This window comes from Coturnix japonica, chromosome Z (assembly GCF_054131305.1).
Source record: "Coturnix japonica strain WE chromosome Z, WE-NBRP24, whole genome shotgun sequence".
Taxonomy (NCBI): domain Eukaryota; kingdom Metazoa; phylum Chordata; class Aves; order Galliformes; family Phasianidae; genus Coturnix; species Coturnix japonica.
In genome coordinates, this window is record NC_140702.1 from 67,224,804 (window position 1) to 67,237,306 (window position 12,503).

General features: G+C 56.6%; 2 protein-coding genes across 2 annotated transcripts; one reads left to right on the top strand and one right to left on the bottom strand.

Moving 5' to 3' along the window:
* Positions 1 to 4,199: 4,199 nt before the first annotated feature.
* On the bottom strand, positions 4,200 to 8,256 carry GALT (galactose-1-phosphate uridylyltransferase). Its single transcript, XM_032441359.2, has 11 exons — positions 8,186 to 8,256; positions 7,532 to 7,701; positions 7,374 to 7,449; positions 7,245 to 7,293; positions 7,033 to 7,162; positions 6,902 to 6,958; positions 6,540 to 6,662; positions 6,331 to 6,463; positions 6,074 to 6,157; positions 5,846 to 6,000; positions 4,200 to 5,759 (listed from the first exon to the last, which is right to left on the bottom strand). Exons 1-11 carry the CDS (start codon positions 8,229 to 8,231, stop codon positions 5,676 to 5,678), a joined length of 1,107 nt encoding a protein of 368 aa, XP_032297250.2. The 5' UTR covers positions 8,232 to 8,256; the 3' UTR covers positions 4,200 to 5,675.
* A 71-nt stretch (positions 8,257 to 8,327) lies between these two features.
* SIGMAR1 (sigma non-opioid intracellular receptor 1) lies at positions 8,328 to 10,601 on the top strand. The gene is made up of 4 exons (XM_015848424.3): positions 8,328 to 8,528; positions 8,938 to 9,138; positions 9,264 to 9,356; positions 9,629 to 10,601. The coding sequence occupies exons 1-4, from the start codon at positions 8,381 to 8,383 to the stop codon at positions 9,853 to 9,855; spliced, it is 669 nt and encodes a 222-aa protein (XP_015703910.1). The 5' UTR covers positions 8,328 to 8,380; the 3' UTR covers positions 9,856 to 10,601.
* Positions 10,602 to 12,503: the final 1,902 nt, after the last annotated feature.

Below are 12,503 nucleotides of genomic sequence, written 5' to 3' on the forward strand. Positions count from 1 at the left end.
GAAATGCTTTTTCATCCCAAAAATGCCAGTTTATCAAAACACTTCCCAATTAAAAAAAAAAAAAAAAAAGGAATTTCTCTTTTCAAAAATCTTGTGGGGAAGGAAAAAAAAAAAAAGAAAGAAAAGAAAAAAAGACATACAATGGTTTAACTGTCCTGTTCAACAGCTTTAAGTGAAAAAATAAATCTTTCCTTCTTCCACCCCCCCATGAGTGCCAAATGACTTTTCATTTGGAAATGGAAGATCATTATCATCTTCAAAAAAAAAGAAAAAAAAAAATCAAATAGGAAAGGGTGACATCAAAAGAAAATCTCTGGAACACGTTAAAGTGAAACAATCAGCTGGGTCGGAAGCAGCAGGCAGAGCCGGGCTGTGCCCTGCCGGGTCTTGGCATGGTTATAATCCTTGCTAGGGGCAGGATGGGATTCCTGCATCCTGGTGAGCACCTCGGGGCAGTAGAGCCATGCTAACTTTGGGCAGCTCTTTCCCATTGGATTTTGCCCCCTGGTTGCCTTCAGTTGGGGTCCATGCTGGCAGCCCCCAGCTGTCACCCTCAGCCCTCAGCTGTTACAGTTTAGGCTGCGTGGAGAGCGGGAATGCCAGCAATCCAGCATCCAGAAGGGGATGCAGGCCCCATTCAATATTGAAAGAAGAAGGGCTTTGAAAGGCGTACGCTCATTTTCCCGTTTCGTCCTCTGCCAAGAAAACTGGGGGGATGCAGGAAGGGGTGAACGGGTGGGGGAACAGTGGAAAAAATGTCTTGGCTGGGCCCTCTGTGCCTTTTATCTCATGGGCAGCGTGCCGAGGCAGGGTCTTCCCCTGCTGAGCCCGCTGGCAGATCAAACAGGAGTGGAGAAGAGTTATAGCCCCCCCACAGACCCCTCCCATGAGGAAGTGAGAAAAAGAGGAAGAAAGAGCAAACAGCCCCATGACACCCACAGTGCTGTCCCAGCTGGGAGCAGCCATTACAACCCCCCTCTGGACCCACAAGTGGCCCCCACAGGGACTTTGGGGAGGTCTGGAGGTGGATGGAGAGGTAACCCATGTCCCCATGGAGGGGAACAGCTCTGCTGCATGGCCTACAATGAAGGGGAAGGTCTCAGCATCTCCCTAGGTCCTGCTGTGCCTGCTTCGCCATCATGTCAGACCATTCTGAGCCAGATTCAAGCAAACAGTGTAATTAAATGCCTTTATTCCAAGGACTCCCTCTGTGTGTTTGTGTATTTGTGGATTAGCAGCTAATACAGTAAGAGGCTTTATTGCAACTAAATTGATTTCTTCTTCTTTTTTTTTTTTTTTTTTTTTTTTCCCTCTCTTCCCTTCCTCTGTATTTTCACCTCCCTGCTCACCAGCCCATGGGGACCACTGCCTTCATCACCCGACAGCAGAGTAAGGACTGCAATGGGGCAGTGACCACAGCAAACCCCTGGGCAAGGAGAGCTGAGGGACAGATGCTGAGAGCTTCTGTTGGGGGGGGTGGGGGGGAGATGTAACTGCAGGGTATGTTGGCGCTGGCTGTGTCCATCATACAAGCAGTAAGGGATGCCTGCACTGTACAGGGTGGTTAACTCAATGGCTGCAGTAGATCTGGGAGGAATTCCTTGCCATGCAGGATCAGAATATAAGAGCTGGCAGCACTCAGCATCACACAGGGATCACACCAGCCCACGGTGATGGGGAGATGGGGACACCTGACCACCAGGAACACCCAGATACTCCCAATAGCTTCTCATTGCAGTCAGTAAAAGTAGGGAGGCTAATAAATGCAGTCATCATCAGGTGGTGATCTGTGTATCTCTCCAGGCTTCCCAGGACAGGGCACAAAGTGATGCTGCACCTTCCTACTTTCTCCTTCCTTCCCTCCATCCCTCTCCCCTCTCCTTTCCCAGGCAGCAGGAGCGGAGGCCATAATTGAATGTGGCTGGGAGGAACATGAAGCAAAAGGCTGTTAAAAAAGAGAAGAAACGAGGGTACCTGTGGGATTACATGAGCCAGAAAAATGCAAAGCCTGCTTCCAGCCGCCTATAAAATAGATGCCGTCTCCTCTGCCATTGGCAGGGTTTGGCTGCGCACAAAAAAGGCTGGGAAGAGGATTTTTATGGAAGTTATTTATAGGCTGGACGAGCAGCCATGTGCGTGCCCCATATTTCTGCCCCACACCATGTGCTGGGCATGGCAGCAGCAGACCTGGGGACAAACAGCAGGGCTGGTGACCAAGTCACGGCCACCCGTGGGACAGCCCCTGTCACCCTGCACTGCTGTGTCACCAGCTCTGATGGATGTCCCCAAGGAGTCCTTCTTCTCCACATCAAGAAAGTAAGTTTAAAAACATCACCAGACTCCATGCAAAGCTACAAGTTGGCACTTCAACAAGCACATTTCATTAACTAAAGGGTGGAAGGGAGGAAAGGGAGAGAGGAGGGGAGGGAAAAGGGGGAAAAAAAAAGGGAAAAAAAAGGAAAAGATTACCTTGCTGAATTAATCAGGCTTCACTGTAATGTTCAGGCTTGGATTTTATTTCCTGTAATAAGCCCATTAATACGGGTGTCTATAGCGGGGGGCTTTTAGCAGCAGGCACCATTAGTGTAACGAGGAAGGGCTAATAGAGTTTTATTGGAATTTTTACTCCGACATCACAGCCTTTTAAAACAGCTGTCTCAATAGGCATTATTATTCTGATTAACATTTAGACAGCACAAATCATAGTGATGCCCTTGGTGTCCTGCAGGTTTTATCATAATCACTGCAAGTCCCCGATGCGACGGCTGATCCAGGCTGGGGGGTGGGGGGGGTCGGATGTTGGCAGGGGCGAGGGCTTCGTTTCTGTTCTCCTGTGCCAGCATTTCTAAGGAGCTGGGATAGGTCCTGCCATTACTGACATGCAGCAGAAGCAGCTGGAATCTGCCCGTTGCTTTTTGAGCATCCCTGATCCTCAGGGGAACTTGAAAATGGGGTGGAGAGGGTTAAAAAGCAGCAAGGGGTTATTTATGAGAGCTCTTCGTGGTGGAGCAGTATGTCCTCAGCACCTGGAAATTCGGGGTGATAGGGGAACTCCCTGCTTGCTGCCTACACGGTTGCTGCAGGGTGATGCAGCTCAATCAACACCCATTTCAGGTGCGTAACAAATAAGATCACATGGGGCTGCGTTCCCAGAGCCCACAGACACCCAGCATTGCTTTGGGCTGCCCAGGATAAGTTGGGTGCTGTGCCAAGAGCAGTTCGGGAGGGATTGGGGGTTTTGGTTTTCATTCTCCTGGCATACAGGGCTGCCCTTAACAGGGAACTGATTGCTGCAGGGCACGGGGGTGCTCAGCATCTGCTTAAATATCTGTAATTACTTTTCACGTTAAGTGCCTGATGGTGTCTTTCAGATAGAAACAGAGGGGTTTGGGCCGCTCCCTTTCCCCAAGAGCTACAGGGCCTTCATCTCTCCCCTCCTCCTCCCCCCTTTTCTCCCCCTTCTCTATCTCCCCTCCATCAATTCAATCACAGGCAACTGGAGGCAAGGGGAAACTCGACAATAAAGGCAAAAACAACAGTAAAACTGGAATGAAATGACAGCCATAAACCCTGTACCGGCAGGGACAGTAAAAGTGCAGTTTGGCAGGAGCCAGCAGGCCTGCACTAATACCTTTTCCTTTTTTTCTTTTTTCTGATTAAAATGCTCTGGTCACAGATTAACTTCTTTCACACAGTATTTATTGTCTCACCTGTGCTGGGAGGGAGGGAAGGAGGAGCTCTGAGGGCAGTAGGGTTTGGGCTTCAGAGCTGGCACCAAAGGGGTCCCATGCACTGTGACAATGTCACACTGAGCCTGCAGACAGCGGGGCTGGGGGCTGCAGGCTGTGCAGAGCTGGGAAGACACAGCAACAATCCTGCACTAAGCTCCAGCTCGTCTCCCAAAATCACACTCTCCCTGTGATGCAAGCATGGCTGCATCTCTCCTGGCTGTGTTTTCCCATCCCTTCACACCTCACTTAAAGGTACCAGGCCCCTAACAAGCCAATCCCTTCCTCCTATAAATCCATATGATGTCCCCCCTTTAATCTTTTGCCTTCCTGGGGGGGGAAATAAAAAGAATAAATTAAATAAAATGAAGCCCTCACAGTGTCTCAGCGTTGTTTCAGCAGTACCTGCGCTCCTCTGCACACACCTCCTCTCCCCAGCTTTCATCCTAAATCACAACACAACAAACAGGCTGTTCATTAGGTTCTGTTTAATTAAGCAATACAGATCCTGCCCTGATATTTACAATCCCACTTGCTCTGATTTATTAGAGAAAGAGTCTTGTTTTTAAAGACGGTGACTGTAAAGTTTAATACCGCTTGACTTACTGCAAGTTTCATTTACGGCCCCGGGCTGACGCACGGCGGCCCGGGCTGAGCGCTGGTGGGCTATTAAATCAGAGCTAACTGCGCGTGCAGGGGGATGACGAGCCTCGTTACAACCAGTTCAGCGGCTAATTACCCCAATCTGGATTCCCACATTTAAGCCAATTCATCGCTGCTTTTCCAGGGCCCTGGGAAAGAGCTGGGCAGGGTCTGATTGCTGTGAGCATGCACTTGTTGCAAGGAAGAAGGTGAACAGGGGGGCTGTGACGGTGGTGGTCATCACCCCAATGTGCTGCCATCCACCACCTCCTCCCAAAAATTCCAGGACCTGCTGGGTATGGGGAATAGAAGTGGAATAATGGTAGGGATGTCTCTGCAATGGGGATGTCAGGGGCAGGATGGGGACACTGGAAGGGACAGGGACAGAGGAGCGGGAGACTGGAGGCGATGGGGACATCAGGAGATATGGGAATACCACAGGGAGGATGGAGACAGCATCCAGCCTTCCACAGGCTGGGATGTGAGAACAATGCATAGACAGGGACACGTGGCACTTCCCAGAAGGCGCTGTCTTGGAGGTAGCAGATCAGTCCTGGAGAGGAGAATCTCCCTGCTTGCAAGAGATTTCTGGCCCCCAGGGGACCACTCTCAGACTTCAAAACGCTACAGGCCTCATTAGGGAGTTATTAGAATGGCTCTTTGGTGACAATTAAAATAGAATTGCATGAGGATGTGGCGGCAGATGGTGCTCCATACACCAGGCATCCCCACAGGACAAACCCCCAGACCAGCTGTGGGGCATCACAGAGGGGATGGGACTGCAGGGAGGAACAGAGCAGAGAGCTGCCTGATGCAACCCCCAGCCCACACGCTGCATCCCAAGTACCCAGGCAGACAGGATGAGGGCTATATCCCCAGACCATTAGAAGGAATTTGCCAGCCTCCAGCCCTGCCTAGGAGATGGATGCACCTGGGGCAGCCTCCTGCTCCTCAGCCTGCAAGGCAGCTCAGCAGGCTCAGAGCTCCCCCCAGGGAGGACAAGGAGGCAATGCAGAGACAGCAGTGAGCAGCTCATCCCCTGCACCCCCCTGGTTATCTCCCCTCCCAGCACCTGGGGTTCCTCCTAACAGGCCAGAAGCCAGCAGGGTACAGCCAGAGGCACTTTGCTAGTGGGTTTATTGGGCATCGCTCCCCATTCCACCACTAAGACCAGACTGGGAGGAAGATAAGACTTTTGGCATGATGACCAAGCAGGGACTGGGCAGGATGAGGGCTGGGGAAGCCACAGTCCATGAGGGAGCTCAGAAGAAGCTGACAGGTCTCAGCTGAGCCCTCCACTTCGCCTCAGGCCTGGGCAGCATCACACACCGTCTCCTGAGGCCTCAGCTTGTAGTGCACCTCCGGGAGGGCTCTCAGCCGCTCTGCAGCCTGCAGGGACCAGAAATGAGGCTGCAACAGCTCAGCAAGCAGCCAAGCCACTCCCTGAGCTCCCCCTGACAGACCCAGCTCCTCACCTGCTCAGGGGTGAGGTCCCGCTGCGCCTGTGCCAGCATCTCGTAGCCCACCATGAACTTGCGGACAGTGGCAGAGCGGAGCAGCGGCGGGTAGTAATGGGCATGGAGCTGCCAGTGCCCACAGTCCTCCTGCAGGTGGGGGCCTGTAGGGGCTCCTGAGCAGGGTATGGGGTCAGGTGTGCAATAGGAGAGATGAGGACAGAGCAGCAGAGGAGAGGGAATGCTCACCATGCCAGCCCATAGAGTAGGGGAAGGAGACTTGGAAGAGGTTGTCATACTTGATCAGCAGCCGCCACATGATGGAGGCCAGGCCTGTGGGGTTGGGGGGCAGTGAGTGCACCCAGAACCAGCCAGGACCCCAGTGACACCAGGCACTGGTGACAAGCCTGAGGGACAGCACCCCAAGAGCGTGGAGCACCACATCCTTCACTGCCACAAAACCCCATAGAGATCCCTCCCAGAAATTATCCCAGGGCATCACTCACTGTCCCTCTCACTGTCACACAGGTCCTGCAGGCGGAGGACATGGCGGCGGGGCAGGAGCAGGGTCTGGAAAGGCCAGGTGGCCCAGTAGGGTACAACCACCAGCCAGTCCTCGTTCTCCACCACCAGCCGCTCCTGTGGGACACAGCACTCAGGGGATGGTGACAGGGACATCCTCCACTTAGGGACAAGGGGACAGCCATGTCCTCACCTTACGCTGTGCCTCCTGCTCGGCGTACTCCAGCAGCATGGGCACACCGTGCTGCCTGTGGTGCTGCCGCTGCGTCCGCTCCTCCAAACGTGCCTCGTTGGGGAGGAAGCTGCTGGCCCACACCTGGCAAGGACACAGGACTGTCCCTTGTTAGCCGGCCCCATCGCGCCCCCCAGGAGCCCCAAAGCACCTAAACCCAACCCTACACCGACCAACCACGGTTCCGTGCTGCCACCTGGTGGGCAGTCCAGCACGTAGCAACAACCCCCAGCAGAGGGGGGACAAGGAGGGGACCGACCCCGCTGCGCTCCCATCTTCCGAGGGGCTTTGTCCTACAGCCGCCCCTGGGGTCACAGCCTCACCTGGCAGTGCGGGTGCGGGTTGGAGCAGCCCATCATCGCCCCTTTGTTCTCGAAGATCTGTGGAGGAAGCAGTGTAAAGACACGTAGAGAGCAGTGCAGACAGACACACGTGTCCCCTGTCCCCAACAGACCTGCACCCAGGGGTACGATGCCCCCAGCTCTGCCTCCAGCTCAGCCCATGCATCAATCACTGCCCGGATCTCCAGCAGCGACATGAGAGGCAGCGTCAAGTCGGAGTGTGGGTGGAAGCACATCACCTTGCTGGGGAAAAAGCCCCAAAATCAGAACAGGAGGGCAAAGGAAAGCAACAGAGCTGCCTGTTCCCAGAGCTGGGAGTACTCACCACACACCCCGGGCAGCTGCCGCTCGGAACAGGGGGTGGCCACTGTCATCTGCAGGGGACAGAGAGTAGGGATGGGATTTGGGCAGCATCTACGCCCCTATAGCCCCGCAGAACCCCTGCAGCAGTTACCAGGTTCAGGGGCATCGGGCTGCAATGCAGGGAAGTCGTTGGGGAAGACAAAGGTGCCTTCGTAGTGTGGGTTCACCTGTAGGGGTGAGAAATGGAGTCTGGGGATGGGGCTGAGGCTCACAGGGGGGAGGGAGGAGGATCAGGGTGCACCGTGGTACCTCGCCGTTGGCCCGTGTGGCTCCAGGGCAGAGAGGGTTCTTGGGGTCCCAGCGGGGCACGTCCTCGTTTGGGGGCTTCTCCAGCTGTCCCTGCCAGGGCCGCTTCACACGGTGTGCGGACACCAGCACCCACTCATCCCGCAGCGGGTTGTAGCGGCAGTGCTGGTGCTCTGTGGGAGGGCAGCAGGGTCACAAGGGGGGCGTGAGTGGGGGTCGCTGCTGAGGGACATGACTAGGAGGACACGGATGGAAGCCACAGGTGGGTCATGGTCACGAGTGTGTGAGATGAGTGGGGGAACATGAGTGGGGTCAGAGATGGGAGACATGGGTAGGGTGGTCACAAGGGGGGGACACGAGTGAGGGGCGTAAGTTTGGTGACACGAGTGGGGCACGACTGACGGGGACGGGAGTGGAGGAACGTGAGGCAGACGGGGAGAGAGCGCTATGGGGACACGAGTGGGAGAACTCGACGTGGGGAACGTGAGCGTGGGGACGCGAGTGGGGCGGGGGACAACTAACGAGGAACACGGGTGGTGGGACTCGAGTGGGGCTGGGGACACGAGTGGTGGGACACAAAGAAGTGGGACACGAGTGGGATGACACGAGGGGGCGGGCACCGCGCCTCCTCCCGCCCGCCGCCCGTCCCCGCCGTACCGCTGGCACGGAAGCCGGCTCCTCCTCCTCCCCCCGCCGCCTCCATGCCTCCGCCGCCGCCCGGAAGCCCCGTCCCCGCCGGGCGGTGCCGGCTCCGTCCCGCCCCTTCGCGCCGGCGCAGCGCTGCGGCCGGGAGCGGCGTGGCCTCGACGGGGCGGACCCGGGTCGTCCCCGCGGGCGGAGAGGAGCGGCAGCATGGGGGTGGCGGGGCCGTGGGTGCTGCGGGTCGGGCTGGGGCTGGGAGCGCTGGCCTTGCTTCTGCAGGGACTGCGGGGCTGGCTGGCCTGCAAGCGGTACGAGTTCCAGCCCGCCGAGATCGCCGAGCTCGCCCGGCACCACGCGGGTATGTGGGGGTGGGGGGAGACGGGAAGCGGAACCGAGAAGGGGAAAAGGGTCAGTGAGGGAGCAGCGGTAGGGGAACGGGGGCGGGAGGATTTGGTACTGGGGGCGGTGGGACGGGACGGGCATCAGCTCCCGTGGGGAGTCCCGCAGGGTCAGAGCTGGGGGCTGCACGCTGCCGAGACAGGGCCGCTGTCTGCTCGGGGTCCCGCTGCAGCTGGGCCCTGGGGCTCTTAGTCCCGTACATCCTTCAGCAGTTGAGGAGGCAGTGGGGCTGGAACTGGGAAGGGAGTTTTCACCTCCTGGTAGAGCCGCCAGAGGCCATGCTGGGACCCCGTGGCTAAGGATGCAGTGTAGGGGGGCTGTTAGGGCTTGTTCCGTGCCTGGGATTCAGGCTGACCCCGGTACTGCAGGGCTGGATCACGAGCTGGCTTTCTCCAAGATCATCGTGGAGCTGCGGAAGAAGCACCCGGGGCACATCCTGCCTGATGAGGACCTGCAGTGGGTGTTTGTGAACGCGGGCGGCTGGATGGGCTCCATGTGCCTGCTGCATGCCTCCCTCACTGAGTACGTGCTGCTCTTTGGGACAGCCATCGACACCGGGGGGCACTCAGGTATGTGGGGCAGAGGGTGTCTCTGTGCTCTTTTAGCCTCTCTCCTTCTGGGACGGTCCATCCCAGGGACTGGCAGCCCTCTCACCCCTACAGGGACATGATGAGCGGTGCTTTGCCCTTTGCAGGTCGCTACTTTGCAGAAATCTACGACACCATCATCTCAGGCACTTTCCGACAGTGGAAAGAGGGAACCACCAGAAGTGAGGTCTATTATCCTGGTAAGCATGACATGAGGGCTGCATCCCCATCCTGCAGTATGGCCGCTCTGCACTGTCACGCTGCCTCTTCCTTCCAGCTGGCAACAGCTTAGAGAGGGGGATGAGGATCTCCATGTCCCCTGCACCATAATGGTGTCAATAATAGAGGGGTGGCAGCTGGCCACAGGGAATGGATGGGGAGGGGCTGAGTGCTGCATCTCCCAGCCCCACACATCTCCGCCTTGGACATGATGTGGAACAGCTACTGGGAGTGATGCCATTTGTGTTGGCAGGGGACACCATTGTGCACCAGGCAGGAGAGGCCACGTCAGTGCAGTGGAGTGCGGGTACCTGGATGGTGGAGTACGGCCGAGGCTTTGTCCCCTCTACACTTGCCTTCGCACTGGCAGACACCATCTTCAGCACTCAGGACTTCACCACCCTCTTCTACACCCTGCGCGCCTACACCAAGGGCCTCCTCCTGGAAGCCAATGCCTTCTTCGGCACTTTGGGCTGCTGAGCCCGGCTGGACAGTGTTCCCCAACAGCCTTCCTCCCCCTTCCTTCTCCTCCCTCTCTTCTCTGGGCTGCAGATCCCAAAACCTGGGGGTGAGGATGCTGGTGCATCCAGCACCAAGCAGCCCCTGGGAGGTTCCCTGTGTGCCATCCAGGCTAGCAGGCAGCCGCAGCTATGGTCAGCACGGAGCACAGTGTCCAGCTGGCAGCTCCCACCATGGCTCCCAGGTGCTGGCAGCACACAATGTCCCCAAGCACCGCGGGAGGATGCCCAGGCAGTATGGGGATGATCAGCCTCTGTGCTGAAGGTCTGTCCTGGCATCTATCCCTGCTGTGTCACCTGCCCCTTGGGTGGAAGAGATCCCTTCCTTGTGCCTCCCAGGGGGGGACAGCCACCATCTGTCGCCTTAACCAAGCATGGCCTCCAGGCTGTGCACATACTGAGTGTCTGTGGGTGCCCAAAACTCTGAATCAGCTCAGGATGGGACTTTGCCCCTCAAAACACTAACCCTGGCTGAGAGCCAGCAGGGTCCCTGGCCAAGTGGGGGGGTGCACTCTGCTCACAGCCCCATGCCCATGTGAGCTCAGCAGAGGGCTTCCAGCTCTGTTCTGTTCCCAGCATAATCTGTGTCCCCAGGCCACCAGCCCACAGTACATCTCTCCTTACCCCTCCAACTGGCAGCCCTGTGCATGGGCTACATTGTCTTTTGTCACCCCAAAAGAGATGGCAGTAATAAACATCGTCATCCCACCTGCTTGGGTGTGTGGTGTGTGCAGAGCCCCCAGCAAGGGGTATGGGGCTGGGGCTGGAGTGGGAGTCCTGGGGACAGCCATGGGGGCACAATGGCACAGGGGCATGGGCAGGAGCGTGGGGAGAGCAGTGTGTCTGCACATGGGTGTGAGGAGGGTATGGGAGGTGATCCTGGGGTGTTTGAAGTGTGCAGGGGTGCAAGCAGGGCTCTATGCATATTCATTAGCAGTGCATAAGTGTGTGTGATTAAAAGTGTGCAGGTAGGTAGAGGACAGGTGTGTGCATGTGTATGTATATGCAGGGCAATCGCATCTGTATGGACTGAAAAGTGTGCATAGCATATTGTGCATGTGTGTATGGATGTGCGTAGGCAGGAAAGCTGTGTGTGTTTGTGCACCTCTAGGCATATGTCCCATTCAAATGCACAGGTGTACGTACATGCACACACGTGCACATGGCTGTGTTTATGTGTGTGCTCTGCAGGCCTGTCGAGGAACATGAGTGATCCTGCTCTGGCCCGCGCAGGAAGGCGCTAACTCAGCAGCTCGTATCAATACCACTCCACTTACAGCGAAGGCCACGTAATGAAAATCCGATGGGCACGCTGGTGGGAGTAAATAAGTATGCCATTAAAATGAGAAAATCAAAGCTCTGGACAGGTCTTTTCTCTTGCCCATTGATTTCTTTTATTACGGAAATATTGCTGCTAAATAACATTAGTGTGAACAATCTCAGCAGTGTTTTCTGTAGCTCCTGTGTCAATAACACGGTGGTGAGCAGGGGTCCCTGTGGGGATGCTCCAGGGGTGCCCTTATCACCCCTAGGTGTGTTCAGCAGTGGAAGTGAGCAGCTCAAGGGGTTTTGCTGAGTGCCTCTGGGAGGAGTTGTCCTTAACCACCACTTGATTCATATGGGGAAGCTGAGGCACAGAGCAGGGCACACACTCCCCTGCTGATACCGACTCGAGCACAGTCCCTGTCCTGGAGCTGGGGCTTGTGGTCAGAGCCCTTCAGCTGCCTGCACCTAGGCACCAAGCAGCCTGGACACATGGGAGAACTGCAGCCTTTGGCACACAGAAGCCAGGTGAGGATCCCAGGGCACCTCAGAGGTGGCCAGAGGGACTGCGATGTGGGTCCAGCTGCAGCTCCTCAGAGCCATCGCAGGACAAATGCACTTCGCAGCCCAACACGCACCTTCCCGCTGCAGCCTGCTCTATCTTGCTGTCCCTCCACACGCAGAAGGTATCGATCAGCCCGCAGGATCTATCTCCCAATTCCTCCTGCAGTATTTCTCTGCTCAGAGTATCTCTCAATCTAACTCTGCTGTCTGCTGTGCCCGTCTATACCTACAGTATCTACCTGTGCCGCCTCCACCGCAGCTATCGATACACATTTGTCTGGTGGATTTCTCTTTTCTCTCCAGCACTGCCAGATCCCAGAACTGCACAATGCAGAGTATGTTGAGGGAACACAGCCCTTGAAGGTTCAAACAGGTACAGTCCCCATAAAGTGATGGGGGACATCTCAGCCTGGTGCACAAGTGGATGGGCACAGCCCAGCAGACGAGGTGCGAGCACCCTCGGGTGCACCAAACCGTGGGGCTACCCTTAATCTGGTGTCAGAAGTGCTGGGAAAGGATGGGCCGAGGCGAGCTACAGCTGTCCAGCCCCGAAACGGGATGGCCGACAGCTGCTTTATCTCCTGTGCAAAGATAAACAGCGCCCGGGGGCCCTGCGGGGTCGGAGTGCTGCATTGCCGCACGAGCACCGAGCAGCACGGCGGTGAGCGGCCGCTGCTCCCCGCACAGGGAGGCAGCGCAAGGACAGGAGCTGCGGGACGCTGCGGGTCCTGGCCCCAGCCCACGGGCAGGGCTCGGCGATTTCCACTGGCTTCAGCCTCCCCT